Below are 27,457 nucleotides of genomic sequence, written 5' to 3' on the forward strand. Positions count from 1 at the left end.
TTTGAAATATCAATTAAATGCAGAACATAAATGCAAGATTTTATTTTCTTAGTTACCTAGAATTTCCCTATTCTTTGAACAGTGCCATGTGCTGTTTTATATCCATCTTAGGAGGACAGAGGGCCCTTGGTTTAAGACTCATCTGAAAAGGTGGCACCTACAGCAATGTAGAATGCTTTTTATACAGGTGGTTCTCCTATATCATAATTGCAGTCCAGTTCAATAGAAAATCACTTAATAGAAATAATGGGACCAATGGGAAAAGTCAGGTTAGGGGCAGATCAGCAAAACATTTCACTCATGATCGCTCAAAAATCACCCTAGATCTAACGCAAAGTATAGCACTGCCTGGATAAAATGTTAGAGTCATCTTTATTAACAAAACAAAATTAAATTTAACAGTGCATGTGAAAAATGTAAGAGGTTCCTCTGTACAGTACCCCTCTTCGAAAGTTACTCTGCGTAGAATGGCATTGAGACACCAGTGCACGTGCAGAACAGCAGAGAGGTTTTGGCATAGATATTGGCGCATGCGAACCGATCCCCATGGAGTTGCGGCTATTGCCAACGGAGGTAAGCCTTCTTGAAAATACCACTCCCTAATTCGTCAGCAATGTTATAGCTGCCAAAACACGCGTTATCAGAGTAATCCACTGAAATGTCAGCCTGCATGAGTCTTGATTATCTGTTCAGTGGGACTTAATTTCACTGCCTTCATACTCAAGAGTTAGAAATGTCACCACTGAGCCTAGGCTGAAGTTTTTAAAATAGTGTCATATTTCATTTTTCAGAAACTGAGAGAAATGTTTTAAGGTAAAGACTGTAGATATTTTGGACACTGTATCCATAACCAACAATAAAGACAAGTGAACAGATTTTGGAGTGCATTGGGTAAGAAATTTTGTTAAAGGTTATGGGAGAACTGCTAACTCTCAAGAATTAAAAGCAAATTTTTAAAAATGAAGTGTTCAATCAGATTACATAAAAAAACATATACCTGGCAGTGTTAACCATCATTAGATGCCTGCACATTTTGCTTTATGATCCTAATGTCACATCTGATGAAAAATGCCCCATAAACCTTTATTTTAAATTAGAATCAGTGATTTCAATAACTTCAATAATTTTAAAAGGTGTATCTGTCAAAACATGTCAAATGTTTGCTTGTGAATTTGATAGTTAAAAGTATTGTCATGCCTCCTTGGGGCTGTGTGCTGGAAATCAAACCCCACAGGTCCCAGAGTTATCACATAAGTTAAAAAGCATACATAACTCCCCAATTTACCTGTTTTGTTATACACAGGTGACAAAGCACGGGCCAGGTTTCTATTTTTAAGAATTAATATCTATTACAAATTAACAAATTCTAACTACAGATAAAAAAATGAAGAGTCAGCACATTAGTTAAAACACTGATTCCTTATAAAACTCTCCCTTGACATACACATATAGAAAAACAAATAAAAATGGGTGTTATGGGTAGAGAGAAAAAATTGTAAATGCAGTTCAGGAGGGTTTGCTGAGGTGATCCTTTTGCTAATCAGAACATTGCTTCTCAATCTTCTTTCTCCAGACACATTCATTTATTTGCAGGTGGCACAGAGTGATTGATTCACACTTGTAAAGATCTCCGAATTATTAGTTCAAAGTCACAGCTTCCAGCAACTGGTGAGGGGGAGTAACTTGCTTATTTTCAAAACATTGAGGTTTTTAACTGCAGAGCAAAAACAGCTTCTTCCCTTCTACAGGCCAGATGGCTTTTTAGCTAGATTATGTTACATACAGTGTGGAAACAGGCCATTTGTCCCAACAAGTCCATACCAACCCTCTGAAGAGTAAACACCCAGGCCCATTTCCCTCTGCCTAATGCACCTAACCCTATGGGCAATTTAGCATGGCCAAATCACCTGACCTGCACATCTTTAGATTGTGGGTGGAAACCAGAGCACCCAGAGGAAGCCCCCATAGATATGGGGAGAATATGGAAACTCCACACAGACGGTCGCCCATGGCAGAAAGTGAACCCGGGTCCCTGGTGCTGTGAAGCAACAATGGTAACCACTGAGCAACCGTGCCGCCCTTTTTTTTTTAGTATGGAAACTGGCCATTTGGCCCAACAAATCCACACTGACCTTCCGAAGAGTATCCCACCCAGACCCATTCCTATATCCTATTAGTTTACATTTCCCCTAATGGCCCTAATCTACACACCCCAGAACACTATGGGCAATTTAGCATGGCCAAATCACCTGACCTATACATCTTTGGACTGTGGGAGGAAACCGGAGCACTCGGAGGAAACCCACGCAGACACGGGGAGAATGTGCAAACTTCACACAGACAGTCACCCAAGGCTGGAATTGAACACAGATCCCTGGCACTGTGAAGCAGCACTGTGAACCATTGAGCCACCGTGTCACCCCTCACCATACGTTCACACTACCTAGGCTACCTGGGAGCCAAACATACAGCTATTGGCAGGAAGACGACTTTTGTCATCAATGAAATGGTGACCAGTTCAGGTAACCTCCTTTGAAAAAAAAACCTGCAGTATTCCTTCAACAACCCCTAGTTTTTAAAACAAGTTATTTTCCCATTTAAGTACACAATTAACAATGTGAAAAAATGAAAAGTTACAGTCCTTACAGTATAAAAAAACATGGGTTCACAACAAACATTTTAAAACCCCGTTAAAAGTAATGGAAACACAAGCCTATTTTATTTCTGTCACTAAAGTGTGCTGCTGCAGCAAAACTGTGCCACTTAGTTTGTATAATAAATGGTGCAGTCACAGTTCTAAAGGTTAATAACATTCATTGTACCATTAAAGTTACTGTTTTTCTGCCCAGGCTTAAGGTGAAAAACAGTGTGGTATTGTGAATCAGTAAAACCCCGAGGCTAATCAGGAACTCCAGTTGCTTTCTACAGATGGCCTCAATTAATGACATCAGTCTAAAGGACAACCAAATGAATAGTGGAAGGGTCAGAAGTCTAATCTTTCATTCCTCTGGCCTCTGAGCAATGATACTTTCAATGAACAAAACTTTCCTATAATGAAAACACGTACCCAAAAAACAATCCTTCACTCCAAAATTCTCTTTATTCTTTTCCATTGACCTGCTGAAGTTCTTAAGCTCTCAAATTTTGAGTGAATGAATGTGAAAATGATGGCTCAGCCGTTAATTTTTATCTATACAAGGCTCATGTTAGTAAGTTGCGTGAAGTTAGATTCCTCCCATGCAACCATTTTAAAACTTCAGCATATTCAATGCACAATTAGCTGCACAAGATGTGATCATCCAAAACTTAGCGCAACATAATAGCAGCTTCAGTCAAGAACTCCTTCAGACAGTCCTGTATTTTTCTGTTGGGGGTGGTGGAAGGGGTGAATGCAGGGGAAAAAAGGAAAAAAAAAGAAGAGGTTGCTTGAAGCAGACTAAAAACCTAATGGCATTTTGTGAGCCCGGAAATGTCAAAACTAAATGATACAACAGTGGCAACTTGTTGTGGGGTCAGAATGATGGAAAGTGGCAGATGAATGCGGGAGGCTGAAAAACATTATACAGGGTGGCGATGATTTAAAAACCAGCAACAAGTCAAAATAAAAGTTTCAGACAATGAGAAAGCTTCTGGGCCCAATTCTTTTTAAAATAAAATAATTTCTGAAAGACTTGAAATTAGTGAACTTTTAACTCAAGACAATTCTAAAATTTCAGATTAGTTCATGGTTTAATGAAAGAGCTTCAAATGTTTGGAGCTGGAAGAATAATTAATTGTCTTAAAATCAGAAAGATATAAAATTGAATAATAAGCACAATCAAGATGCATGCCTAAGCTACTAGGGAAAATTCACAGAAGTGCCTGTTCCACACAAGACTGGTTATGTAGTTTATCAAGGTTCTAAAAAGCTGACCCTTTATCTTCATTAGTGACAACACATTGTCATTTGCTTCACAATCTTTTAATTCTACAATGTCTGAACAATAGCTACCACAGTCTAGATCAGAAAAATATCACACGCACATACACAAAAAGACATCTAGTGCAAATGCCTGCTGCTCATTAAAATGCACACAGCACAAATAATGCCCAAATATGGATCATCATCATAATGCTTTCACTGATCTACTGTTGACACTGGTCCCAGTTTTGCACACAAAGGTTTTGGTCTTCTTTCCTCCTCATTGAACATCCTATCCCCCAAAAGCTGCAAAGGGTGACTGGGATCAGATCAGATTCTGGGGGGAGAAAGAAAACATTCTCTATTTACAGGTTTAAAGTGACTGTCAGTGAGCTACTTGATTATGAGAGAAGTCATTGCTGAACCTGATCTTGTACTCACCCAATACTCAATCTCAGGAGGAGTGAGATTAACAGTAAGCATCAGAAACTCAAGTGAAGTTTCTTTCTCGTCCAGGCTGAGGCAAATTGTATCAAGTCACACCATCATCTGGATTGAGGTTGGATGATTCAGCAGAGATTGTTAATTAGATTCATGATTTGCAATGATCATGAATCAACTGTTCACTGCCTGATCACAAACTAAATGGAGCTGGCTAGATGATGTATTAATCTGAAATTCAGATATATATCACAGTTGTGTACAAAACGTCACACAAAACACTTTCTTTCTTCCTTTCAAGACGTTACAAGCTAATGAGAAGTGACTTTCTCTCTGATCTCTATCAGTTCCATCATTCAGCTGGTCATGGTGCAGATTGCCCAGGCCTATCAATAAATAGCATAGTTTACTGAGAACAACTGTTCATACTGGAGAGATTTGAAAGTAGTCTAGTTAGCTCTCAAAAGGTCCAAATAAAATTGAAAGAGGTTTGTTACTCATTCCAAACATATTCAAGTATCTGGTTTACATTGTGCAAAATAGTTACAAGATTTATTAAAATTAATTCATTTGCCAATTTGCATCTAATATCTGTGGAAACGATTTCCAAGGTGAATATTCTTAGAAAAATATTGTGGCAATTAAAAATAAAACTTCTGCAGAATCACTACCCTATGACACCTGTCACACTTAAAGAATGAAACACACAATTCACTTTTGTCAGAAACCTCCGTTTTCCTACCTCCTCCGCTAAATCAACAACTTTTCATAGATTACTCCATTTTATAGCTTCTGGGCTAGCATCCAGAAGCAGTTCTAACCATAAGCTTCTTTGCAGTCTTTGCCAATACTGCTGTGTGGCCACCTAGTGGGGAGAGGTCTGACCAGTAGCTGAACCCCTGCCAAGTTTTCCTCCTTTCTATTGGATGCATACTCTTGATCCTGTTCAGATCTGTGCTCAATAAGATCAGCAACTCACCATTTGGGACCATGCCAGGATTCAAATCTCAGCCAGGGCTCATATTTGAAACCAGGTCTCCTAGTTCATTGAGTGTTGTGCATTTTTACTGTGCCACCCAATGGTCACCACTTTAAGTACAGCATTATCAGTGAAGTATCTTTTCCATCATACTTGCTGACAGCCACGGAGTACATGCAGCTCAACCAGCACAACATTTCCAACTAGCAATCTCCACAACTGGTGGTAACCGTTTACAAAATGGTGCTCTCATATAGTTACATGATATAGTACTTGCTTAATAGCTTCATTACAATTCACATTATAAATCTTCACTTGGTCAGTTCTGTAGTCTGTAGTGCAAAGTTTTGTTGAATTGTGTACACATTTCACACTGTTCAAATAAGATCAAATCTCTTAAACAACTCTTCCGCTTTCTTGGTAGATATTTGCCAAACTGAAACCAGACTCTAGAAAATCTTCCAAAAGGAGAACAGTGTGTATCAATTTTGTAGATGTATTCTCAAATGATTAACTATAGATTTTATTAGAATGCCCTGCCAAATCCAAAATCTAGCACTACAGCTTATAGCTCGGCTGATGGTGTACTGCCAAGACACGTAGTACAATTCCAATGGTGCAATCCAAGAGTTAGATTCTGAAAGTAATTCTCATTTCATTTTTCCCAATGGAATGACCTTTCCCTTCTTGCACTTGTCAGAAATAAACAATTTACACAACATATTATAATCCATTTCATAAATTAAATATGCAAATATGGTAACCTAAATACCAAATTGAGAAAAACACATTTGCTATAATGAACAAATAATTAATGTCCTTGGCACAAATAAGTTAGTGCACTAAGGAATGAATATTCAAATCTGGACAATAAGTAAATATCAAACTTAAACACAGGCTGTGTATTTGGAGTCCAAACAATTACAGGTTGAGGTACAGCCTGAAGGAATTATTGATTATTATCTTCTCCTGGGAGAAAATGTTTAAATTTTTATTGGCTCTACTTTAAGGTAGATGTAGTTTTCAGTGCTGATGGAGCTCAACACAAAATTGTCATTAAAACTGTGCATTATGTTTGCAAGAATCAGCAATTTATTAACATTGCAGAAATGAATACTGCATCATAATTTATCAATATTGTACGAACAAAATATTGTTTGAATGAATCAACAGTGGGATCGCAAGTCTGGTTCAGTAAGAAACAATATATGCTAATTGAATGCCAGTTGGCTATCACAACGTTTAAACAAACTTTAAAAAGTAACACTTGATATTGGATACCTAAAGTTGCACCTAACCTTAATTTGGTTCCACAGAGTCCGTGGGGGAATAGGGGAAGTTGTTATTGGGAGTGGGCAACAGAGCTGTTGGAAACTCAATTCCATACACAATTGTTGAGAGAAGGCTGTTGTATTGGTAATCAAGTGAAAGTGCAGATGTTGGACTGGGGTGAATAAAGTCAAAAGTCACATAACATCAGGTTTTGGCCAAAAGGTTTATTTGAAATCACAAGCCTTCAAAATTCTGATCCTTCATCAGATACAATTGAAGGGGTGCTTCTCTCTGAAGAAGGAGCAGCATTCCAAAAGCTTGTGATTTCCAATAAACTTGTAGGCCTAAAACCTGGTATTGTGTGACTTCTGACATTACATTGGTAAAGTGGAGGAAAGAATTGCTCAGATGTTTACTACCTAAGCAATAATGGAATATTGCACAAGCCAAAGTTTTTACATAGAAGAAAAGGTATATTGAGTACAAATAAGCAGAAATAGATAACCTGATGTTAAGAGTTTGGGATGAGGAAGAACAGGTTTTCCTCAGGTCATGCCAAATTTAATGGTGGAATCAGATTATAAATTTTAATAGTTAGTTGGCTTTCAGGTACATCGACACCTAGAACCAAGCCATAGTTTGGGGCGGGGGTGGGCAGAAGACTGGGGGTGCTGTGGAAGGGGTATCATGCCAGAGTTGGTGGATAGATGGTGCAGAATTCAGAGAACCAATGATGATGATGGACTGAGAGAATTCCGGGATGTAAGAGAATTGGGTGACTCCATAAGGAATGTGAGCCAAGGTGAGGGAATAGTGCAAGCAACACTTGCTCTTCGAGCAGTTAAGCAGTGCGAGGAAAGCTCTCACCTGTTTCATGTGCAATTGTTGTCACCTTGTGTCAGTTGCTATATTTTCCATAGGAAACACAAATAGCCATTAAAAATTTGGATCAGAAATTAAACTGAAGCATATAACTTTGTTACAACATTTAAAAGGAGTGATCCATCTTCTGGTGGCAGAGGTGGCCATCTAGCTACTTCCTTCCTATTTTATCTTCATTAAAAAGTGAATGGGCAGGGTCCAGGGACAGTTGGGCTGGAGTTTGAAATAGATAATTTAAAAATCTACCCAATCCAAAATACTTGTTCTTTGGGTTAAAATCTGACCTAACACTTCCAGTTGGTGGAAATGGCATGGTAAGCACATATGTATCACAAACATCACTGCTGTAATACAAGTCATAACAGATTTAAGAAGATTGCAAAAGCTATGATTTCATGATGGAATAAAGACAAAATAGATGAAAATTGGGCATTACATGAAAGACTATTAAAATGAATAACGATGCTAAAAACAAAGTCACTCAATTAGCTAGAAAAACTGCAGAGAGGCAAGTGTTATGGTTAGTTACAGGTCATAAATGGATATATAAATCTTGTAATAATAGAAGGGATTTATGCAATTACCAGAACAATTTCAGAAGTATTCACAAACATGAATCACTTCTTTGTTCACAGTTCAATTTTCACCTCTCCAGGATGATATTGGGTTATGAATTCAACAGTTTTCAGAGACCTAATTTTGAAAATATTTCACACGAGAAGAGACAGAAATATAAGTAATTGTTCAAATAACAAAAAGGACCTTTGTACTTCTCCATACATTATGCTTCAATTTATTGAATCCCACAAAGGATGTCATTTCTGACAATACAGAAATCTCTCAACACCGTTCAAGTTTTAGAGCAAAGCTTAATTCCTTGACCTTCTGAGGGGATGAACATTGCTTACATTACAAACCAGGCTGTTACCTGGAGCTGAAGCCAGGAATAGGAGCAAGATAATGCTGTTACTTTTAAAAGGTTATTTTTATCTTAGTCTTTCTTTGGAAGAGAGGTTGTAAGGCAGAGGTGCTGAGCAATCTGGGTAGTGTGAACAGCTGGGAAGCCTTTGCTTTTTTAAAAAATGTATCCTGAATGGATGTGGCCAGCTCTCTCAGATCCAAATTTCTGGGTTTTGTTTTTTTTTTCAGTAACATCAGAAGCTATTGGGATCTCAACAAAGTTGGGGATTCAATGAATTTCTCCTGGATGCTACTCTCTGATTTTTTTCAATTTTTTTTCCCTCCTGGAAATGGAGAACTGCATGTAACAATCAGTGTCTGAAACTTCCTTTCTTGCCAAGGGGTGTGTTTATGGGATGTTACTATATTGGAAGTTATTTAGTAATAGTTATTGTATCTATTATTCCATTAAGCTTCCAATAGAGCTCCTCTTTCTTTGGTCTGTTGTAACCACAGGGTTTAAAATCAATTGTATTTTGCATTATGCCAAGTAGTTTGACCAGTCACATCTGCAACAGGCACTTCACATTTGCCTTTAAAAATGCGAAAATGTTAGGGTGTGGGCTAACTTCATAAAATATTTGGGGGGGGTCTGGTCTGGTCCAGTCCACAACAGGAACATCATCTAATTTTACATCTTCCAGTTCCCCCCGCTCCCAAGGTCATTTCTACACCAATTCAGGTCAATTAATTCAACATAGGTAGCTCATCAGACCAGTCACCTTCCTGACCGGTATAGTTCAGGAGCACAGTAAGCAATAGCAATAGGGATGATGCAATTAATATGTTTAATGTACATACTGCATTCCAGCTTAATATTTGGTTTAAAAAAATCATGTTGGGATTTTCCATTTAAAACTCCCACCCTTTCTGTTCACTGTTTCTAGAGATCAGAAACAGATTGTGCTTGTATGTAACGACATGGCAGTTACAAATCTGTCATTGATTTCAGTTGGCAATTGAATATCCCCAGCAAATTAATGGGCGTAGTTCTGTGTAAACCTGGAAGAAAATGTTACAATTGACAAGAAAAAGGCAAAATTTACATTCATTGCATAGACAGCTTAACAGCATGCAATTAAATTATTTGCACAAATCATACTTCTTTTTTATTTATATATTTTACATCTAAAAATGTATTATCTAACAGAATTCAAAGTAGTAAGAGGTACTTTTTATTTAAACAAAACCAGTTTTATGCTATGTTGACTTAAATGAAAATCAGACTCTTCCCCAGGGTAGAATACCAAGCGAAGTCAATCTACAGAAATTCCCCACAATAATGTGCCTCTAAATAATCCTCACATGTTGGAATAATTTCCCAAAGGGGATTCCAAAACAGTAGAATACAGTAATTACATGCAAGGAAGGCTATTCAGCCCACCCTAATTCATCAACTGAGAGAGTGAGAATTTACCCTTGCCCAAATGCAACATCCAATCATTTGCTAAAACATTCCAACTATTTAGCCTTCACTACGCCAGCTGCAAATCTATTCCAGATGTTGCTCCCAATTGGGATAAAAATGAATTTCCTGATATCATTCTAAAAATGGCTATTAGATATCTGAACTGAAGTTCCCTAGCTCTACCTCCACAGCTTAACATTACCAGTTATTTTTCTCAATATATGTATTCTTCCTCAGAGATGTTTCATAGTCCAAAGCATTAACCTAATCACTGCATCCTTACAACTCTCTTCTGCATTGTCTGCAGCACAAAGGTATCAATCTTATATTTTGGAGACCAGAACTAGACAATATTGAAGATGCAGTCTAGTCAGAACACAATGCAGTTCGATCATCACCATCACAGTCATATTCTACGTTTTAAAGCTATGTCATTCAATATTAATGCAACCATGCAATGGATTGGTGTTCAATCTGTTACAATGAAGTTTATAATTAGAGACACACGCCCAAAGCTTAACTTAAAGATGAAGGGAGTCAGGTGACCTCTTCTGAAGTTAGTCTAAAAGTAATTTCAAAAATGGTCTGAAGGAATGACAGAAACTTAATGGCATGATAGAACAGGTGATGGTTATATTAAATAAGTTTTTAAGAGTATGAGCTGGTTATGTGAATATGGGTGGCCAGTAATTGGTGGGGTGCGGGCTTTAATGACAGTGGTTAACTGAACTGAAGCTGTCACTAAAGGTCTGTTCAAATTTGGTTATCTTTTGGAGCATAACATTGGTAGCTGAGTGTTGTTGAGTCAAACATCTATGATTACCCACTCCATTTCTTGAAAATTAGCTTTATGGCGGATGGAAACGCACTTTTGTTATACAGGAAGCAGAATAACAGCAAATAGGAGCCTTATGATTTTGAATACTGAAGGAGGCTTGGACAGGCTCTGAAATTTTATTTGCAAAAAAGTTATCAAAAATATTATTTATTGACTGCTTATGAGGCATAATCAAATTTTAACAAATTTAAATAGATGAAGGACACTGCTATGGAGGAATACAAAACGTAGTTCAATTGATTGCATTTAAGAATGCAGAAAGTTCATTTGGAAAATCAACCTGTGATGACACTTAATTTCCTCAACTGTGCCAAAATATCAGGTATGTACAGACTTCTAGTTTTGACAGGATTCGAACATGCAGATAAACATAAACTGGTTGAGGAAATGTCAGAAGCACTACACGAAAATTCATAAGAAAGTATTCCTTTTGAGCAGCATTCATAGCACAAAGGAGACAATTGACAAAATGGAGGACACAATGTTAACCAGTTGATGAGTCCATCTAGTTACAGGTTGCTGGGGACACTATGAAAAGGTAACTAATTGATAGTATTTCTGTCCTCATTTCTATTGATAATTGAGAAACAAAAGAACTTGGAATTTACAATAAGAATTGATTTTTAAAAAAATTTTGTCAGGAACAAACAGTTAAGAATTAGATTAAAACTGCATTTCTACAGGAAAACCAATTCAAGAGGGAGGTGTTTCCTTCTCCTTCAGAAATGCTCAGGCTGTAATCAATCAACATTTCAGGAAGTAAGGACAACTATCAGAAGTGGATGCTGAAGTCAAATTTTGCTAGAAGGGGCTAGTCTAAAAGTGCAACCATTTAGAGTAGGGAAAACCACTGGAAAACATAAAAAGCTGGAAGAATGTACAGAATGGAGGCTGGATCCATGGATTGGGAATATGAAGAACAAAGATGGAAGGCAGGAAACCTCAGGTATAAGCTCTGGGAACAAGCTGCCAATAAAACATAGCAAAGGGACCAAAAACATTTGAAAAGAACTCCTATTAATAGGAGAGTAAGGTTAAATATTAGAAGTCAGAAAATGATAGAAAGCACAGTTTAACAAGGATAAAAAGTAAATATCAACTGGAGCAGAAGACCATGTGATTGAACTTGTTCATGGCCATTGAGACAACTCAAAGTTAAAATATTCTTGATAAAGAAACAAATGAACAAAGCTGGAGAGAATTGGGAGTGTACAAAGAGGTGCTGGATAGGGTGCAACCAGCCTTATTACATTAATGGATATGCACAGAAAAAGTATTCCCTCATGGAACTCAAGATTAAAGCAAGACTAGTAGCACAATGTGGGGGAAGAAAGAAAATTTAGGGAATGAAGATATCAGAACAGCTTCATCAATGGTAAAAATATCAATTTTGTTTAGTTGTGTCAGGAACAAATGCTTAAAAATTAGATCAATATTAAAACTGCATTTCTTTAGGAAAACCAACACAAGAGAGATGTTTCTTTGCCTGTCAGAAGAGACATCAAAATTAGAAGGGACACAGAGGAAGTTAAGTAAGGTTGCATATGGTCTAAATGAAGGATCTCAAATTGATACTCATCAATAAGGTCTTGCTAAAATTAAGCTGCTTTCAGTTAAAAGTAGACATTGCTAGGTTTTACTGGCATCATGAGGGACAACTTTCAGGCATCTTTAGGTATGTAGATAACTTTCTCATGAATGGGAGGCAATAATTTTGAAAACTTTGTCATAAATTAGCTTAAATCTAAATTGAAGGTTGATTCAAGCTTCTGGGCCTTTTATGTACATTGGATCAGAAATCAGGCATAATAGATCAAGTGTTACTGTGCAATGGTCATTTTATTTGGAAATATTATCCCCATTATATTAGTCACAGTAGGGTCTCACAAAATGATGCAGCAGCTTACAAGGTGGGAACAGGAGAATTGAGGGGTCTCGTCAGACAGTTGAATGAGCTGAGCACTGAAACAAAGCCTGGGAAAAAAAAACAGCCTGGGAGCAAAAGAGGGTGTTTTCCAATTGACATTCAGCTGTCAATAGCATTTGCAGCTTCAGTGACAGGAAATCATGATAGGTAGAGAGCTAGCATGGCACTAACATGTTCTTTGTCTTCTGGATTTGCCTTTGAGCACCAGCCTTGAATTGTTGGATGCTTTCCTCTTGAATTGCCAGGCAATGAAGCTTGTTCATTTTGTTCAAGATCATCAACTTTCATCAAACCAGCCCTGGTTATGACGACACTTGGACTCAATGCTCTAGACACAATTATCCAGTGTGGATGACTTTATTTGATCATACTGAACTGAAATTATTAGTATTTTCATCTTGGTGATGAACTATCCTTGGAGGCTCTCTCTTCATTTGACTGCTTTAGGACTGAGACATTGATCTCTTTATTTGATTTGGACCTTGCAATTCTTTGGTGCTCAGTGAATGCTCATTGCCAATTGAGCAATTCCAGCAGGCACCAGTGTTCTACATGTATTGCGTGAACAGACATCACAGTTCTGTAATGTGACTTAGACAGAATCCAGGAAGTACCAGTGTTTCAATCTGGGATGGTTCCATGTGGTTTTGTATTTAGTTTGGCAGAAGACGGTTTTTGCTATGAGACCATAACTGAACACACCATCAGCAGGAGGATGCCCTATGCAATGATGGTACCACGCTTTTAAAAGGCAAGGTATACATACATACAAACAAAGGGAAAAAAAAAATTTGATCTTGAAGACTACACTACATCCCAGGAAGAAAATTCTTTAATGCCAGGAGTGTGATGGCTGAAATGGTACCACCAACACAAAAGGCATGTTGGTACCACCATTATCAAAAGCTGTCCTAACTAGCTGACCTTGGGAAATTTGATAAAAAGATCAAGGACTACACTGGCCAATTTAACTCTACTGTCAACGTATTCAGACATCCTTCATCACTCTATTTCCTAGAAATTATACAAATAACCCCAATGTTTTTTCCCTCAGACTCACTCTGCACCTCTACATGTAGTGAAATCAGACCAGAATTTACTGACGCATCATAAGGCCTGCAAAACTAATCACTAAATGGCCTGTACTAAGAGTCATTATAGCTGAAAACAAAGTAACACTAGCTCAAGTAAAATATTAACATGCATCATACCATTTTCAATTCTTCAGTGATTGAATTCTGAAGAATTTTATTAAATTTGCTAAAGATTTCCACCCTGCCCTTCTGTTTACCTGATCCATCTCCAGCTATTCAATAGCATTTGCTCATAATCATTAAATTTCCAAAATTTACTAAGCTACCTCTTCATAAGAAGAACAATTTATTTACACTTCTTTGTGTTTGTTGCTCACAGTCCGGCTGCCCAATGCAGAGGAGACTAGGTAGAGACTAAGTGATATCTTTGATGCACATCTTTGTTCAGGCTTTGCCCATACCTCTGGTTGCAGTCTTTTGTCACTTCAACTCTCCATCACACTTCCATTCTGAGTTTGTCCTTGATCTTTTACAATTCTCCAGTAAATCTCAGTACAAGTTTGATGCACAGTACCAGCTTTCTACTTTATAGCCATTTGGCCTTGACATTAATTGCATCATCTTCACACCTCACACACTCCTTGCCCACTAACCTTTGCTCTGCCCATCCTTAGAAGTTTGTTTCCTATTGTACCTTCCAACATGAAGTAAGAGGTATGTCTGAAGCAACACAGATTTCTTCATTGTGAATGCTACCCGATCCATTGAAGAGCTTTTAAGCATCTTATTTTTGTTTCAAATTTCCACTATTTTCAGTGCTACTTTTGTTCAATTTTCAAAAGAAAATCTTTCCATCTCTTCCCTGTTAGTATCAAAAGGCACTTCTACTTCAGAAGAGTTCTGAAGAAAAATCATATTGCACTTGAAACAAGTTTCCCTCTCCAAAGGTGTTACTGGATCTGCTGAGTTTCTCCAGTATTCTCATTTGGTACAATTTCTATTTTATTCTTCCTTACAATCTGCAGTTAATGCTCCAGACAATCTTATTGAATGCTACAAGTTTCAAAGCATGTAAATGTTATGTAAATAATTGAGTCCAGCTCGGTCCAGCCCCCTTTAAAATACAGTAAAAAACTACATAGGAACAGCTAAGTGTGAACTTGCAATTTTATCTCAATAACTAGTAAATGGATAAATCTTTGGTAACTGGGGACTGTATTCAAGACATTATCAGAGAAATTATGGTTCTGAATGTGGCTGATATGAATAAATAAAACATGAATGTTGTTGAATACTTAGGCATTAATGTCTTATCTAACTAGCATTCCACAGAAGTCAGAATATCAGAAACACGTGCTTTCCATTAATTTTGTGAATGGTGCTAGGTTTCCTTCCATATCTATCAAAATTCTGGCTGCTTCAGTTTTATTTTGAGTTGTTTGGTCTTTCCCAATGTCTTCTTACATGTTTCAACATCATAGTTTGCCTTATAATGTCCCTGCAAAACATCTTTTGCCATTTCTAATATATTAAAAAAGGTGCCATGGTGGTTGCTCAAATATCTCAAACTGTTTCCATATCTCTCAACAATTCTTCCTTACTCTGCATACTGCACTCACATTAATCCCAAAGTTTTGATTTTGTTTCTCTAATTTCTACACCTGTATTAAAAATACTGTACGGTACTAAATTATCCCTCCTTCATGTTTCCAAATAACTAATCTTCTCGAGTGTGGCAACATCATTGCAGTTCTGTCCATACAGAAACCAAAATATTGCTATGTTAATGTTAAGATTTTGCTCAGCGCCAGAATTTGGCTTTTAAATGAACAGAAAAATAAGTGTGCATTTCATCTGGTCCCAAACCTAATCTCTCTAAATTCCTGAAGAAGGACTCATGCCCAAAACGTTGATTCTCCTGCTCTTTGGATGCTGCCTGACCTGCTGCGCTTTTCCAGCAACACATTTTCAGCTCTGATCTCCAGCATCTGCAGTCTTCACTTTCTCCCCTAATCTCTCTAAATCCCAACCTCATTCAAGTTGTTATTCAATTCTTCCTTAATCTTTTCGGCTTTCCTCTTAGGGCAAGCCATTTCACACCAACAACTCCAGCATTAAACTTGTTTATTCTCTAAATGTGATCAGCTGCCCCTTCATTCTAACAAAAAACATACCATTAGGATTTAACTAGCAAATTCATAAGAGACTAAAGTATTTAAACTGGCTTTCTCTTCCCAGTATCAGACTTCTCAACCTCTTTTCATAGGTCAGATGGTACAAGCTCACTATCACATTCTCCAGTATTTTCTTTTCTCCCCCATCACTCCTCATGCCTCAGAATGTTAGGTCTGTTATAAGACTTTACACAGTACATCAGATGTAATAATACCAGTGCATTGCTTAAGCCATCATTTATTTTTGCATATCTGACTAGCCCAAAATTCAGTTGCCTCCTGCAGGGACAAAACTGCATTGTTGATTTCAATGAGCTACTCACTATTACATTCAGGTTCCAATCCTATGGGAAATCCTTACCTTCAGTGAAATAGATTCTGGGCAACTAATGAAGGGATAAAACCATTAATGTGTCCGTTTTCTCATAGGCAAAGTTTCCAATTGTGTTGTCACTGATGGAAAGGTTGACACTACAGGTGACTTCACTAGCTCAGGCATGTTCACACAATGGAAAACGGTCACATAGCTAAGGTAGGGGTGTAGACAGAGACAAATTACCAGTAGGATGCCCAAGGTTGCACTTCAACCCTGGGTGCCTGCATGATACAAAGTTGCTAACCATTTATTCTCACACCTTGGAGACATGAAACAGCAGAAGGAAACTGTGACATGACCTGTGGGCTGGTGTGCACCACCATGACAATCTATGCTTTCAGCAGCTTGGCAACATGCAGCAACTCCAAAAACACCAAGCCACCTCACTACCCGATAACCATTTCACTTGTGGCAGAACCTGCTTTTCACAGACTGGGTGTCTCAGCCAATCAGCAAAAATGCATTGTATGAACTAGACTCTGCAAGTCCACCATCTCAAGCAGGTGGAAGTACATAATAATGGTCAATATGAGCTTTTGTTCATCTATCCCCCTATCTTTTAGAAACACTAGATTGATGTGGTCTCACCTGAAACTCAGAAATAGTAGTATGGTAGTTAATTACTAGATACATAAACCTGGACAAATTTTCCAGAATCACAGGTTCAAATCCCTCTCTCATCCACAGAAGCTGGGAATTTAAATTCAAATAATAGCTTGGCTTAATAATAGTGATGATATACAGTCGATCATCGACAACACATTCACCCAACATCTTTATTCGTCCAGTGATGGAAGAATAGACCCACCAGACAGGTCAGTGGGATATAGTAGGAGATGGTGACTCTTGGAGTTTTTGATTTGAGACCCAATTAAGCCTAAGGTAGGAGGTTAAATATTACAAGGAATTATCCTGCGAAATACCACCTAGGTGTTTGATCACAACTGCTGAGCCAGTACCTTTACCATGTTGAAGCAAACTTGGAGTAAGCATAGAAGTAAGCAAAGGCACTGAATATATTCATGATGGGAGACTTCAACATGCATTAATACAAGTCTCTTAGCAGCTGAATCCTGAAAGACAAATTCAAGTTGTGGCCAGTAGTGAGAGAAAAGATGAGGGAAAAACCTATTTGACCTCATCCTGTCAGAAATACCCCCTGCAGATGCATCTGTCCATCACAGGATTAACAGGAGTAACCCTAATTTCAGATGATACTTAAAAATCAAATCGCCTTTGCACTGACAATCTATGACATAATACTACACCAAATGGGATAGATTCAGAATCAATTCAACAGCTCAAATCGTGGCATGAACGAAGCGGTATTGGAAAGCAGCAGAACTGTCTGTAATCACAACCTGTAACCTCCTGTCCAAAAAGGCCCCCTCACTCCACACCTACCATCAATGACAAGTGCAGAAGAGCATTATAGGAACTACACCAGACAGACGTAAAAATAACATGCCAACCTCGTTAGGTAACAATTTGGGATACTGGACATTATAAATAACAGAAACAGAATGGTGTTAGGCAATTAAACGACTGATGGCAAGAAGAGGTTCCACGAGCAACGGCACCTTCCATGGTGGCAGAGACCAGTCTGTAAAAGCAAAAGACAAAGCAGGTATATTGGCAACCACCTTCAGCCAGAAGAGTGAACTGGATAATTCATTTCAGTTTCTTCCAGAGTTTCACAAAGTTCCCTTTGGTTTCTGTACATTGTGCAGTGCCAAATTGTCCCATAACCACTGTGGACCTGCGGATATGTACATCTAAAAGGGAATACTAACTGTTTGTGACTTTTGTGCAAATAGAGAATATTAGCCTCAACATTGAAAGCTAATGTTTGCACCGAATTCAGTTCACTCCATATGATAACCAAACAATGACTGAGTGCGCTCTTTATAACAAAGTTTATAAACCCCTGGAAGCATCTAAGCTGTAATGCTGACCTATTGGTGTTCCAGAACTATCTTCCTTTACTTTTCCAAACACTAGGACAAATTCATTCTGGACAATTACTGCCCCAGTCTACTCTGAAGATCTGGCAAATGGAGTACAAAGCGAACCACTCTGTTCTGGATTGTGTCATCTTGGTTCAAGTTTGGACAAAACAACTGAATTCCTGAGGTGAGAGGAGAGTAACAGTCTGACATCAAAACGTGACATTTGATAGAACATGGCAACAAGGAACCCTAGTAAAATCCATAAAACAGATCAAGATAAATCGGGGGAAATCTCTCCATTAGTTGGAACAATGCTATGCACAAAGATTGTTGTAGTTGTTGGATACCAGTCGTTTGACTGATGTTCACTGATGACAATGTTCAGTTCCAGTCACAACTCCTCAATGAGCAGTTTATGCCACACACAGCACAATTTGGACAACATCATTGCTTTGTTTGATAAATGACAAACATTCATACCACATAAAAGGGTAAGGCAATTACCATGTCCAACAAGGGAGAACTTAACTATAACACCTTGACATTTAGTGGCATTACTATCATTGAATCACAAACTAACAAAATTCCAAGGATCAATATTGGCTATAGGAGCAGGTCAGAGGCTGAGAATTCTGAGCCTAGAAACTCACTTTCTGAATCACCAAAGGCTTTCCACTATCTACAAGTCAGTAGCATATTGGAAGATTTACCACTTGACTGGATGAGTGAAACTCCAGCAACATTAAAGAAATTCAACTCTAACCTGCTTGACTAATTCCCCATCCACAAACCTTGTCTACTTATCCTATCCATGCCTCTCATGATTTTATAACCTCTATAAGATCACCCCTCAGCCTCCGATGCTCCAGGGAAAACAGCCCCAACCTATTCAGCCTCTTCCTCTAGCTCAAATCCTCCAACCCTGGCAATGTACGTGTAAATTTTTTCTGGACCCTTCATGTTCCCAACGTCCTTCCCATTGGACCAAACATTCCTAAGCTGAGTAAAACGCAAGCCAAAGAGAGTATATTTCATTGTATTATTTCTTAACACCTCTCAAAACTCAAATCTTAAACTAACAATCTCTACTTAATGATTCCAATTTCGTACTAGTTTGCAGACAAAAATGCAAGGGTAAATTGGGGGTAGTTTGATCATTCATTTTCTTTTTAAGAAGATTAACAATCACCTGCACGGAGATTTCACCTTGCCCAGAATCAACACAAAAAACTTCAATGAGCTGCAAATGTTACTTTACATATTTTGGTGGCAAAGTCTCAATATTGACTTGTATAGCAAGATCAAAGTTAGACTGCCCCCTGACCTATTAAGTAATTAATAATTCACCGAAACTGACCCTGACAAAAATAATGATTTTTTTAGAAATACAGCTTTTCCTTAACGTTTGTTATTTCTCTCTCGTGTGATCCATCTGCAATATTGATTTGATGAACCTTTTAAATCTTCTGGTAGTGAGTTAATATCTAGTCTCCTCAACACTCTGATGTAGACAGATAGTAACTTGTACTCACGCAGCACCTTTACTGGAATCAGACATGCCAAGATGCTTTACAGTATAACTGGACCAAAACAAAACCAAGTCAGTTTTACAATGGTTAGCAGCATCTACTTCAATACAAGGAGTCTCATGAATAAGCTTGATAAGTTCATGACATTTGGAAGCATATCCTACTGAAACATTACTATTTCCAAAACATGTGGCTGAAAAGACAATGGCTGCTCAACCTTCCTGGTTACAGGATTTTCAGACAGGATTAAGAGGGGCTTATAGAAAAAAAATCACAATAATGGTTGAGTAAAAAGATCACAGTTGCAAGGAGGAACAATACATTTGAATGCTCAACGCATAGAGGTCCTAAACATTGGACTCAGAAACAAAAACCAAAATGGTGATTGTGACGCTGATTGAGGGAGATGGAAGAACAAATGTTTAGATGAATTGCTAAGAAGTACAGAAACAAAAGGGGTAATGCAAGGGGATTTCAACTACCACCTTAATATTAACCAGAAGAGAAGAAATCTGCAAGGTAGAGAGGTACAGAATTCTTATTACACATTCAGGAGAACTTTGTCAGGCATAGCAAAACAAAAAAAGAGACAGTCACCCAAGGGTGGGATTGAGCACAGGTCCCTGGCACTGTGAGGCAGCAATGTTAACCATTGAGCCATGCCTTGGAGATATTGCCTCAAGATAGATAACAACTGACAAATCAATTGCCAAACGTTACTTAAATGTTAAATCAGGGAGGCCAACTCAGTGGCCAAGACATTGCCCTAGAATAGAACTACAGAATGACTGTCGGCAAAGAATTGGGCCCTGTGTCACTGTTCATCCATGTTTTTCCCATGGTGTACAAGCACGCCACCCTGCAAGCACAAATGACAATCGTATTGTTTAATATTCGACATGGTAATTTGAGTTTGAAAAAAAACCTTGTGAAATCCCATCACCACAAAATTATTACTGCATAGAGAATGCAGCAAATTGCAAATCCACTGAGATATATGCTAAACAAGGTTTCCTAATATTCAAAGTATCACAGCATCAGTGCATACTATGGAATATGAATTTCTATGAAGTGACAAAGATGTTATAGCATCTTATTTTATCAGGATATCAGAGCTCAAACCCAGACCTTATATTAGGTTTTGGATGGAATTATCCGAATTTGTAAGTTCGCCAAACAAAATGAAACCTTTCAACAATTTATATTTAGATATCACTGATAGCGTATAAAGAATCAAGGTATGCCACAGAAATAATAGGTCAAAAAGGTTTTGGGGGAGGATGAAAAAATAGTAAAGAAATGGAAAGTGAGAGAGAATTAATTCCAGAGGTTATGGTTTTGATAATTGAAGGAATGACCACCAATTGTAAAGTCAAAATTGCTCAAGAGGCCAGAATTAGAAGGACACATATCTTGGAGATTTAAAGGCTATAGGAAATTACAGAGATAAGGAGGCAGGTTACAGGCCATGGGGAGATTTGAAAACAAGCACAACAATTTTGGTGTCATCTGCAAACTTACTAACTGTACCTCTTATGCTCGCATCCAAATCATTCATGTAAATGACAAAAAGTAGAGGGCCCAGCACCGATCCTTGTGGCACTCCACTGGTCACAGGCCTCCAGCCTGAAAAACAACCCTCCACCACCCGCTGTCTTCTACTTTTGAGCCAGTTCTGTATCCAAATGGCTAGTTCTCCCTGTATTCTATGAGATCTAACCTTGCTAATCAGTCTCCCATGGGGAACCTTGTCGAACACCTTACTGAAGTTCGTATAGATCACATCTACTGCTCTGCCCTCATCAATCCTCTTTGTTACTTCTTCAAAAACCTCAATCAAGATTGTGAGACATGATTTCCCACGCACAAAGCCATGTTGACTATCCCTAATCAGTCCTTGCCTTTCCAAATACATGTACATCCTGTCCCTCAGGATTCCCTCCAACAACTTACCCACCTTAAGAAATTCCTCTCCATCTAAACCTTTAACACTACGGCAGTAGCAGTCGATACAGGAAAGTTAAAATCCCCTCCCATAAATACCCTATTATTCTTACAGATAGCTGAGATCTCCTTACAAGTTTGTTTCTCAATTTCCCGCTGACTATTGAGGGGGGGGGGGGGTCTATAATACAATCCCAATAAGGTGATCATCCCTTTCTTATTTCTCAGTTCCACCCAAATAAATTCCTTGGATGTACTTCTGGGAATATCCTCCCTCAGCACAGCTGTAATGCTATCCCTTATTAAAAATGCTGCTCCCCCTCCTCTCTTGCCTCCCTTTCTATCCTTCCTGCAGCATTTGTATCCTGGAACATTAAGCTGCCAGTCCTGCCCATCCCTGAGCCATGTTTCTGTAATTGCTATGATATCCCAGTCCCATGTTCCTAACCATGCCCTGAGTTCATCTGCCTTCCCTGTTAGGGCCCTCTGAGACATCCTTGTTCCTGGCACCAGGGAAACAACACACCATTCTGCTTTTTCTCTGCTAGCCACAGAAACATCTGTCTGTACGTCTGACTACAGAATCCTATAGCACAATTAACTCTTGGAAGCCGATGTACTCCTCGTTGCATTAGAGCCAGTCTCAATACCAGAAACTTAGCTGTCTATGTTACGTTCCGCTGAGAATCCATCACCCCCTACATTTTCCAAAACAGCATACCTGTTTGAGGTGGGTATATCCACAAAAGATTCCTGAACTAGCTACCTACCTCTCTTACCCTTCCTGGAGTTAACCCATCTATGTGACTGTATCTGAGACTTTCCCCCCTTCCTATAACTGCCATCCATCACATACTGTTGCAAATTCCTAATCGCTTCTGTCTCTCCAATCGATCTGAAATGAATTGCATCCAACAGCATTTATGGCAGATATAATCCGCAGTAACCCTTAAACTCTCTTTAAACTCCCACATCTGACAAGAAGTACATATCACTGCAAAAGGCCATTTTTGCTCCTTCACAATCTATAGACCCAGAAAATAACATAGTCTTATTCCTCTACAAACACTGCCCCAGGTTAAAATATAAGCCATAGCTATTAATTTAAGTTTAACAAAGAGACTTATCTCCAAAAACATAATCAAGAAAGAATACACTATACTCACTACCGCAGCCTTTCCCTTGGACAGACTTAAAACAACAATTAACTTATACTGATTCTGTGCTGTGAACTTCGCCCAACAGTTCCTCCAAGATTAGTTGTGAATTTCACTGTTTGTTAATTTTCCCAGATGCACTCCGATGTCCAGCGATACACGAATTCAAACATCAAGGCGGTAACTGTGCAGGTTCTCTCTCTCTCTCTCTCTCCTGCACTGTCCTCACCACGTGCTTCCTTTGTCTGCTCTTCTCCCTTTTAAAACTGCTGCTGTTTTGACTTATTTTTTTCCAAAATTCCAAAACCATGCAACAGCATATAAAACAGTAATTGCTGCTCCTGGAATTCGAGAAAATCACCTTCAATGCCTAAAAAAAACCAGCTCTTACAGCCAGAAAGTTTTCCCGTCCTCCATCTTGCATTAACCAGAATCATGTTCATAAAAGGCTGTCAATGTATTTATAACAAACAAAATCAACGTTATCACATACAAACAAAAAAAGAGACTATTTTATATTGTACAAGAAATTGTTGAAACTGTCTTCTTACAAATATCAGAAATAAAGGTTCAATCCTTTTATTCTCAACTACCTTCCAGATATTAAAACCACATTGAAATGGCTACCTTGTTTACATTTTAAAGTCCCTGGTTCAGTTTGCATGGCTCTGCTTGCCTTCTTTCCTGCAAGATTCTTCATTCACTTGCTCTATTTTATTTAATGTCTCTTCATCAAACCCTTAAAACAAATTGCAAACACAGCTGACTTATCTCTCATTACGAATTCCTTCAACTCCTTTTCCACAATCTTATTTCTGGAACTCTCTCTTACCAACATTAAACAATCAGGATGGTGTTTTTCTACTGATTTCTTCAGGAGACTGCTAAACTTCATTGCTGCACTTAAATGCATTTCTCTTCCTGAATGACCTGCAAGAAAGAAATCTGCACACTTGCTGACCTTCTCAATGGTTCACACTATCTAAATGGAAAACTGTTGTTGTCCCTGTGTTTTAGGGAACCTTGGTGCCAGGCAACAGCCCAACTCTTCTTCGATCTTCCACCATATATTTTTCTAAAGCTTTGAACTATTCATTTTAAGCTCATTTCAACATGTAAATATACTTCCAGACTCTACCACCGCTCAGAGCTCAAAAATGAAACGACATCCTTCACTGGGCAAGAAACCCAACTGGACTAGTCATAAGTACCCAAAAGAGAAAATGCTGGAAAATCTCAGCAGGTCTGACAGTATCTGTAAGGAGAGAAAAGAGCTGCCGTTTCGAGTCTAACCAACCTGTTGTAAAGCTTTGACAAAGTGTCAGTTAGACTCGAAACGTCAGCTCTTTTCTCTCCTTATAGATGTTGCCAGACCTGCTGAGATTTTCCCGCATTTTCTCCTTCTCTTTTGATTTCAGATTCCAGCTTCTGCAGTAATTTGCTTTTATTTTAGTCATATAAGTACTGTGACTACAAGAGCAAGTCAGAGGCTGGGAAATTTAAAGCAAATAACTCATCTTCTGATTCCCCAAATCCTGTAAACCTCTGCAAGGTACAAGTCAGGAGTGCAATGGGATATTCCCTACTTACCTGGATGAGTACAACTCCAAAGACACACAAGAAGCTAGACGCCATCCAATCAAAGCAGCCTTCTTGATTGGCACCACATCTATAAATATTCACTCCCTTCATCACCAATGCTCAGTTGCAGCAGTGCAACTATCTACAAGATGAACTGCAGAAATTCACCAAGATGCCTTAGACAACACTTTCTAAACCCATGACGACTTCATCTAGAAGGGGTGCAAATGCAAGGGAATCTGAGACCTGCAAGTCCCCCTTCAATCCACTTCCCAACCTTTTTAGTCAAATACCATAAAACTTTTCATTCAGTGAAACGTTATGTTCTTCATATTCTGAAATATCTCCTAAATGTTTACCACTACATCTCTATAGATCTTAGTTCATTTTAGCTAGCTCTACTTCCATACCATTAAAATAAATATGTAGTTATATCAATATTCTCAATATCAATATTGAAAGCTCAGTAAGATTTTCTGCTGTCATTATAGATCATTCATGAAGTATTTGAAGCATTGTGAAGAAATTAATGAATAACAATTGCAAGTTGCCTATACTTAGTCAGTTCTATTTCCAAATAAAAGCTTTCCAATGCTTGCCCCAGGTCATATCCTGTGATCAGACCTCTGATGTTTTGCTTTGCCTTGGTAATACATGCAGTTTATCAGATTTTGAAAAGTCATGTCTGAATTTTTTTTAAACTAGGGCTCTAATTAATTGTGATGTTTCTTTTTTAACCTCCCTTTGATCTGATTTGGATATCAAAGATGCTGGAATACATCCAAGTCCTCGCTCTTGAGTGTTTTTGCAGTTTGCTCTTATCCAATATGGATTTCACTGTAGTAAGGCACTCACCAAGGACTTCAGTACCACATTAAATTGTCATCACAAGTACAGGATCAAAGTCAAAGAGTACTACAGGGACAGTCAATTTTTGTTACTGCTTTCAGGCAGATGTAATAATGTTAAGTATGATAACCTAACATCTACTGGTATAATTTATTTATCTTTCGATAACTTTCTCTCAAAAACAAATATGAAATTAGATATTTTAAACTTGAATTCCCCATGAGTTAATTGGAAAACTGAGTACATGGTATATCACATACAATTTCAAACAGAAGGCAAACAATAACATGTTATTCACTGGCTAGTATCATATTTTGTTAAATGAAGCTAACTTGTGGTTCCTGCTAGCCAAAGAAACAAAGCTGATTGGGTGTTAAACACAAGCAAGAATCAAGAGACATTTCTAGTCTTAACCACTTATTATTGATGATGATCTGAAAATAAATGTTTAAAATTAATGAAAATGTATTTTCTTATTGCGATCTTTTAGGAGCACACTTCATGACACAAATCATATATGAACCCCAGAAACGTACAATCTGTAGCTAAGAAACATAAATATGTACCATTGTTCCTTATTCAGCCATTAACCTTCTCTTGTAATTAAGGTTCTGGGCATGTTAACTGACCAGTGATTGCAGCAATTTCCCAACACAAAGATACACCCCTCAACCCATAGAGGGGGAGGGAACAGTACATGTCCAGTAAACCTCAAATCAATGGAAGGGAAACTTTGATCAAAGATATCTGGCAATCCTCGTTTGGAGAAAAGGATTCGAAACAAATTTTCCAGAAATTAAATGCTCTCAATACTATTCATGGTTAACCATCCTTTTAACCTTCTGGACGCTAAGCTATATGCAGTACTCCGTACTTGAATACAGACAGTATTAAGGTAAAGTACTCCATTTGGTAAGTAATTCTTTTGGCTTATTGCATTTTTGTTCGTCAAAAGGGAAACACGTCTCCTCTTCGCAAACTACGATAAGTGCGAGTCGTCCCACGGTCAAGTTTTGTTAACTCGTAGAAGTAGACGAATCCAAACTGAGAGGCAATAAATACTCTACATTCATGCTCTTTCTAAAGATATATCTCTTAGTTGATCCACAAAATCCTGGATCTGCCGCTGATCCGAAATCAAATGGCTTACGGAGCACAGCAGGCTACTTACAAAATAGTTGTCTGTGTAGAAACTTCGGGGACGTTTTCTAGCATTAAATGCATGCACCGCACCGTGGTCCGAAAGCAAAGGCAGCGACTCGGGCAAGACGAACAGAGAGGTGCAAAAAACAAAAGAACGGTGACTAAAAAAGAGAAACATTTCGGCAACATGATGAAGCGGTGCCGAGTGTACTTTCATCCGAACGCCAGTGATCAGATTCAAGTCCAATTAAACTTCGAGGCAGGAGCTTGCAGGAGGCACGTGTACTCTATCAAACCAGTCAATTTCAATCGGTCATTTCAATAAGCCACTCACACAATCCTGTTTATAAGAATCACTACACGATTGTTATTTTATGCATATGAAATAATACTATAGATAACTAATGTAAATATACAAGCTATGCCAATTATTCACTATTCATGATTATTCTTTCCTTTCAAATGTTAGGATTCAGAACATTTTGCAAAGTCTAACATTCAGAATCTGAGATAAATGCATTTCTCCGTGTGTCAAAATGTATTCTTTTCTCTCAATTTGCTCGATTTCAACAACTTCGTGTTTGTAAATTACAACCCAATCTCAATTTACGTAAAGGAGCCGCCTAGTGGCTACAAAGATTCTATCTTTTAAAAAATTCTCACTAGCTTATTTTTAATATTTAATTTTCCAGACTCTACGGCCCACTGAACTGAATAAAATGAAAATGTGCATCTGTAAAAATCAAAATTTCAGTGTATTCGTTACAGGTTTTAGGAGTAATATGAGGATACATGTTTTGCACATCAGAGTCATGATGTTAAGACGTCACATACCTCGGATCATTTTTTTGTCCTGTATTTCTCAAACCATATACAGTAAAGAGAAATCTGATTTTTGCGTGTTGGTTAAATGAAAAATGTTTGACAAGACAGCGAAAGAAGTGACCTACTGGATGATCTAATTGAAATGTTTAAGGCTATTAAAGGAGTTGGTAGGACAGTTAGAAAGAAACTACTTCCTCTAGTGCAAAGTACAATCTTAAAATTAGAGCCAGGTCATTCAGGGGTGAAGTCACACAGCACTGCAAAGTGTAGTAAAAACTTGCAAAACAA

General features: G+C 38.1%; 1 protein-coding gene across 1 annotated transcript in view; it reads right to left on the minus strand.

Moving 5' to 3' along the window:
• LOC132822955 (peroxidasin-like) overlaps positions 1-26,627 on the minus strand; it is a 192,290-nt gene extending 165,663 nt beyond the window's left edge. The window contains exon 1 of the mRNA XM_060836399.1: positions 26,373-26,627. Coding sequence (XP_060692382.1) covers positions 26,373-26,533 — 161 coding nt within the window. The 5' untranslated portion in view covers positions 26,534-26,627. The remainder of the gene's footprint in view (positions 1-26,372) is intronic.
• Positions 26,628-27,457: the final 830 nt, after the last annotated feature.

Source organism: Hemiscyllium ocellatum, chromosome 15 (assembly GCF_020745735.1).
Source record: "Hemiscyllium ocellatum isolate sHemOce1 chromosome 15, sHemOce1.pat.X.cur, whole genome shotgun sequence".
NCBI classification, from domain to species: domain Eukaryota; kingdom Metazoa; phylum Chordata; class Chondrichthyes; order Orectolobiformes; family Hemiscylliidae; genus Hemiscyllium; species Hemiscyllium ocellatum.